General features: G+C 38.7%; 1 protein-coding gene across 1 annotated transcript in view; it reads left to right on the top strand.

Moving 5' to 3' along the window:
* Positions 1-5,642: 5,642 nt before the first annotated feature.
* The window catches only part of ap1m2 (adaptor related protein complex 1 subunit mu 2), an 8,085-nt gene continuing 6,726 nt past the window's right edge, over positions 5,643-7,001 (top strand). Inside the window, exon 1 of the mRNA XM_083923640.1 lies at positions 5,643-5,830. Within this exon, the coding sequence (XP_083779766.1) occupies positions 5,789-5,830 (42 nt within the window). The 5' untranslated portion in view covers positions 5,643-5,788. The remainder of the gene's footprint in view (positions 5,831-7,001) is intronic.

Raw genomic sequence — 7,001 nt, 5'->3', positions numbered from 1 at the left:
TGCTGGTCTTTTTTTTAAATAAAAAAAACAACTTTTAAAACATGTCTTTCTGTCTCTTTTAAAAACATAATACAGGTAAATTATACACATAACACACATAACAATCTGATGATAAGACAATATACTTACTAATACACAAAAAAACAAGGGGACAAAACAATTGGACAAAGAAAATAAAAAAGGCAAAATATAATTAATAGGATCCCTTTAGTAATTCAGAGAATTAGATCGACAGTATCAGTGTATTTCCAAACTGAATATATAGGCCTGTATATGACAGCTATTTAAGGACACCCCACACTTCAATAGAGCCCCCCCCCCTAAAAAAAAAGACCAAAAAAACTGTCTCATGACTGTTGATTAGATTTTATTCAAATAAGAGGTATAAACTGACCTCAATACTAAATGTATTACAGAGCTCTCCACTGGCAAAGCAAAGCTTATTCTTGGGACAATGGTTGTCCATGAAACCTGTTTAGTGTTGCCTGGGAGCGTTGCCATCGCTCTTCATTGACATCATAATACAAAGGCAGTGGATGGGTGCTTGAACATATCACCATCAGACTCTCTGCCTTTTTCTAAAGAGCATTTTATAAACAATTGTGCTTCCTCTCTTTTGAATCATCTGCTGGTTTCACATGTTGGTTTTGGTTAAACAGAAAGGCAATCAGTTCAGAATTAATAAACGCTTGCGCTCCTCCGTTAATCACTCACAGACAGTTATTTGGCTCGATTACAGGAGCAAATGATGAATGTTCCCACTGTAAGTTATTCACATAAGTACCTACAATGACTGCCATGTTTCTATGCAGGACAGCATCTGCCGCAATCTTTATTTTTTTTACCTTTGTATCATTTCCGTCAATTCAGTTGCTGTTCTTTTTAATTTTCCCTTTAATTTTGTTTTCATTTTAATCTAAAATCCATTTCAAATGTATTTATCCATTTTTAAAATGTATTTACTTTCATACATACACTATTTCTTTTCTGCATTATTTTATTTGCATAACAACCAAGCAATCTACAAAGAAATATATAGAAAAATGTAATTCAGCAATGAATCAGATTGTGGAAATAAAGAGAGAGAGAGAAATTAAAAAGGAAAATGATACAGAAGCATATTAAAACAAAAAATATCAATTACTGTAACAGTTTAACAATCAATGAATGCCTTGTGTTTTAGTTAATTTAATAGTATATTAATTAATCAAATAATTTGTCTATTTATTAGCGATTTTGTCGGCTTCCGTCCTCTGTAGTGTCCCCATTGGATAAAGAGAATTTAAACTCTTACGTAGAATTCAACATAAGTTATGTAAGAAAGAAAGATGAGGGTTCTGTTTGAATATTAAGAGATGGCCTGACACACCCATAAAAGCAAACAACCAGCAAACATCCTCTCAATAATCTAATATACGTCCTCCATAATTCATGTTCAGTAATGGTTCCTCTCTCTGGAGTGCATCAGAGCGCAGTGGGGGCGGTCAATGGTGAGGCAGTGGTCTACCATCAATGGGAAGTGATTTATCAACCATATACAGCCCTCCTAACAGAAAGGGAAGGTGAAACCAGTAACAAAGAGTCCATAAGAAAAGCTGTTGAGTAATAAAAAAAAAACAGGATACAAATCATGTAAACTGATGCTTAGGTGAGTGCGTGCATGACAGAGACCAGATGATCAGGATCCCTATGCCAGAGGTCATGATGCAGCAAATGTTTCACCTCAAGAGAGGTAATTGTCCTGCTTGGGTGACCCAGACTTGTTCAAATATATTCAAATTTAACTCAACACTACCACTGCAGGGAAAGTGTTTCCCAGAAAGAAAGTGTTTCATGACAACAATTTATATGAGTTTAAATTGACGCTGTGTGTGTGTGTGTGTGCGTGTGTGTGTGTGTGTGTGTGTGTGTGTGTGTGTGTGTGTGTGTGTGTGTGTGTGTGTGTGTGTGTGTGTGTGTGTGTGTGTGAGAGGGCGGGGTTTGACGTCAGAGACGAGGGGACAGGCCCTGTTCAGGGACATGCTGCGCTGCACCGGGAGGTTTTGGTATGTTGTCTTTCAGGAGCTGGGATCCGCATTCCAGCGTAAAGGACTCCACGCCTCCATCAGCATCACATCTTATAAAGGCTAAATGGTGTCTGTAGTTTTTTTGCATCAACTTTAATTTTGATTGTGTCTGACACAAATCAAATGGTGATTTAAACCATTAACGGGGCTAATTGCATCTATCCATTACTACCAGCAGCTCCATCGTTTGCTCTTTAAAACAAATCAGCCTGTGTCATTGGGTGCTGCGCCCAGGAGGTAAATAGGCAGGGACACCTGAGGCTCAGGTGACAAATGACACCTGCTGTCTGCTATGCTCTATGTCATCAATAGCATCTACTCACCTCATTATTTACATATGTCTCCCATCTTTTTATTGGCCAGCTGGCAGCCAAAGGGTGGAGCTGCATCTCACACCACTGACTCGTAAGCGAAGGGGAGTGTCCTCAAAAATTGACAGTGGAAGGTGGCGGTGGATGGCAGGGTAGATATTTCCCTGTTAGGTGATCAACCAAGTTAACAACAAATGCCTTTTTGGTCTCTCCTGGCAACCGGGGGTTGAACGAGCTGAACCACAGGATCTCTGGCCGCAGGAGGCAGGAGGCAGGAGGCAGGAGGCTGGAGGCAGGAGGATGCAACTGATATTGTATTGTATTGTATAGTCATAAGCAGCTCTGTTGGGAATCCAGTATCAATTCCAAAACCAGCACTGACAGCTGTTATCGAAACACACATCTCAGGAAATCTCACTAATATCTCTTTCGCTCTGAGTCATCATGCTGAGCTCAGCTGCTCTGACCCTCACAGTATGTTTCCACTTTATACAGAAGACTCCTTAGGTGGTACTCGGGTGACGAAGCAGAGAAGGTTAAAGAGTAGACCTACAGTTCCATAGCTGTCTTTCTCATGACACAACATATTGGTTGATGATGGATTTAAGGTAATCTTTGTGAGCTGATAAGGTCACACTTATGACCAGTGGCATGAATAAAGATTCAGCCCCTTTCAAAGATGACTCGTCCATGATTCTGCTTTTATTTAGTGCAATAATCCTGTTGGAATTACTGTGGATCCCCTTCAGATGTTGGCCCCTGTAATTGTCGTGCTGTAAGGCTGGACGATTAGATGATATATAAATCGCCATTTTTGCTTTAAAATTATTTTGATAGTTAGGTGATTATGAAACATAATTCTGTGCTGTGCTGGGTGCTGCAGTACATTTCAAGACCAAAATTATATTGAACGTTGGCCAATGCTTATGTCCTCAGCTGACATGAATCAGATTCCGAAAGGGAAGTATGTTAAGATAATAATAATAGTCGTGTCTACAGTAAGGAAATGGGTCAAAGAGTTTCAGTGGCATTTCAGTTGGAGCTGCAGTAAAGAAAAGTCACGTTTTTTTCTCCTAGGCTGAGTCTTTCCATATGTTTGTGTTGGACCTCAGCCACTGTAGGGGGATCCGCTATAATCCAGATCACATGAGCCAGTGAGGGAGAGTTAAACATACTACATGAGGTTGGAGCTGAAGGGAATAACAATGATGTTTACATTAAGGAAAAATTCTCTTCCTGTAGCTTCAGATTGATTTGGGCCTTAAGGGTCGACATTTAAAACCCAAACATTTGTAGATGCTAACCTCGGCTGGAAAAAGCGACGAAACGCAGAATGCTTTGAATACTTCATTATGATAGTCTTACTAGAGCTCATATCCTGTGTGAAAACAACACGTTTAAGGTGTGGTTATCTCATTTACAGCTCAGATATGGTCATATCTCATTAGATAAACAGATAAGAACCAAACTTATATGGACAAAGGGAGTGGGATATTGGAAAAGACAGGTCTCCATCTGTCCTTCAGAGACGTTCGCACGCCTCTGTTCTGGCATTGTGTTATTCTTAGTCACTGCCAACCTACACATGCCTGATAAGAAGCAGTATATAGAGGCAGAGGCCCTAGGGATGGGGGTGGTGGGTGGGGGGTGGTAATACATGCTGATCTTGTAGAACAAGGTTTATGGCTTAAGAAATACGCCAGGCATGTGATCAGTAAGAGCTTCTGCAACACTGAAGCCAGAGGCTGTCGTCGACACGGTGAAGATAGAGAGAAGAGCAACTTTCATCAATTAGCTGTTAAGAAAACATATAATGACCTAAAGAAAGGGATGTATAACCCATAAAGAACTTGCAATACGTTTATTTTAAAGTGTACATTTTGCAGGATATGCATAAAAAGAAAGTCATCCATATTTGTTCTATTTATTTTTCCTACAAAAATGTTTCCTTCAGATACTGCGGTAATGATGCCTAAAGTCATTCTGCCTCAAGGACTTATAGATTTGTTTACTTTACTAGGTCTTTGACAGGGATCAGAAATCTGCACAATATCTATATTTTAAGGCTTACATGTTCTATATTCGCCAGTAAACAATGAGACATGTGCAGTAAGTGGACGACTCCTGAGTTGGTGCACAATGTTTATCTTAAGGCTATGATTCAGTTTTTGCTCACAGCTCCAATCACTGTCTAGTAAACAGCTATAGATGACCTTTGAAAGTTGTATGAATCTATTTTGAGTGATTGTGTACACAGGTCTATGTGTAGAGGCTGAGAATAAATTACATAAAAAAATAAAAATAAAAAGAAGGATATACAGTTTCAATAACATTAAACAAATGCTTCACATGGTTGAAAATGAACTTATTTGGGTAAAGCATTATTTCTTTATCATGTATTCATGTATATATATATATATCAACAGGAATAGACATAACAAGTGTGTAGAAAAAAATGTTGTTCCTAGTTCTACAGTCCAAAAGTAAAGAGAAGCATTAATGAGTATACAACAACATACACTTACATGCACATCTTGTTTGCAAAGATGATTTTTTTTTCAATGACAAAGAAGTGAAATACTGTGATGTTTTATACAGTCTATGGATACAACGCAACTTATCCTCAAGTACTGTAGGCGTACTTAAGTATGTATCATTTTGAGATACTTGTACTTTACTTCAGTATTTTCATTCTATTCTAATTTATACTTTGACACCACTACATTTATTTGACAGCATTTGATTTGAATTATCAATACAAAATATAAATAAAAGTATGAATTAAGATACATTATTAGCTATAGCCGGCACTGGCAATATATTCATCTACCAGCTGGAACATTAGATCATTTCACAATAATGCATTACTCATCATAATAAAGTAATGCACATTCTGAAATGGGCCATTCTGCATATTTCCTACTTTTGATGCTGATACATCTTTGTAGCCGACCTTTACTTAAGTATGATTTTGAATGCTTGTAACAGTATTTCTACACTGTGGTATTACTACTTTTACTTAAGTAGAATATAGGCTATTACTACTATAATAGTACTTCAATCACATCAGTCAACATGATTCAAGGGCTGATGAAGTCTATGGTTCTGTCCCTGCTATCGTTTGTGTATCTGTGGCGCCCTCTAGCGGATAAACCGAGCAGCACACCCTCCTCCTCCCCTCTCCTCCTCCCCCTCTCTGCGCTCACAGGTGAGCTGGTGAATGTTTCACCTGCGTGTGGTGACGTCACGACACCTTCAGGAAAGAGAGACGCAGGAGTCCGCGAGCACCTCGGGCTGATGAACGTATAACTCTACAGTTTGGATGGAGAAACCACATCCAAAGCAGTGAAGACTCGAGAGTTGAACTTTAATCTGAGTTTGTTTGCTTTGCTCTCTGCTGCGCGTACAAACATGTCTGCCTCCGCTGTGTTTGTGCTGGATCTGAAGGGGAAGGTAAGATTAATGCAGGGGGGCTGATTGCAGACACTGATCATTGCTTATTTTTTCAGCGACACAAGTTATAAAAGCCCACATTTATCCGTCTTTTTGGCTGTTTAGTTGACGCTTATAACTGTTGCTTTAACTGTTAAACTTTAATGGGCGTTTGCGTCGTTAAAAATTAATGAAGAGCTTGCGACACACTCATTCATTGGCCTTCACTTCCGGGTACATGTCAGTCTGTACAGGCTGCAGCCTTGACTGTCTCCAGTGAAAGCAAAGCACCTGTGTACCTGCTGCAGCCTTCAGTCGTGGCATTTCTATCACCATCTTTTTTGTCGTTATGGCACAAACTTATGCTTTTATCTCTAGACAGGAAATGTAACTTGACACACAAGTGTTACTGTGACGGTATCAAGTGTTCTGTGTGTGTAATGAAGGGTATGTTAAGTGTACAAGATACATTTGAAATGTCATTTGACTTGATCCAAGCAAGCAGTGGTAAGCTATAACATCAGGCGGTTACATCTTCAGCAGGAGTCAGGTTTGACCTGTTTGGCATCTGTCTTATCTGAGACATCTTGTCTTTCCATTCTAAGTAGTCATTGTTCTTTAAGTGGAAACCGTCTGTAGACTTACAGTGTAGGGGGGATTAGTGACAGACCCCTTTTTCTTCTTCTATGTATTTAACCCTTATGCCTTCTTGGGCAAAAAAAAGGCAATTTTTCTCAGGTTTTTAAAAACAATTGTTATACTTTTGGCTGTCTTATAGCTTGTGGTGTACATTTTGGTAAGAACTCTTGTTTTTAGCCAAATTTGTGAAATCCAATGTTTTTTTCTCTGTCAAGTCTTTTATACTGTAGTTATGCATTTTGCTCCCTTTGGAGACCTTTCTGGCTGAAAAAGGTCACGCTCAAAACACTATACGCTATAAAATCATCATATCAGTATTCTTTTCTGATTTTCTTTTTTCATAAATCTCTTAAAAAACGTCAAACCTGCTCAAAACTACCAAACATTCAATAATTTTCAGGATTTGAATCCTTTGAATGACAATTTTATTATTTAAAGTTTAAGTGATTTATCACAAAAAAAACTAAAACTAAACCTACCAAACATTCAAGTGTGTGTGTGTGTGTGTGTGTGTGTGTGTGTGTGTGTGTGTGTGTGTGTGTGTGTGTGTGTG

Source organism: Echiichthys vipera (genome assembly GCF_963691815.1).
Source record: "Echiichthys vipera genome assembly, chromosome: 2".
Lineage (NCBI taxonomy): Eukaryota > Metazoa > Chordata > Actinopteri > Perciformes > Trachinidae > Echiichthys > Echiichthys vipera.
This window is presented reverse-complemented; position numbering and strand designations above follow the sequence as displayed.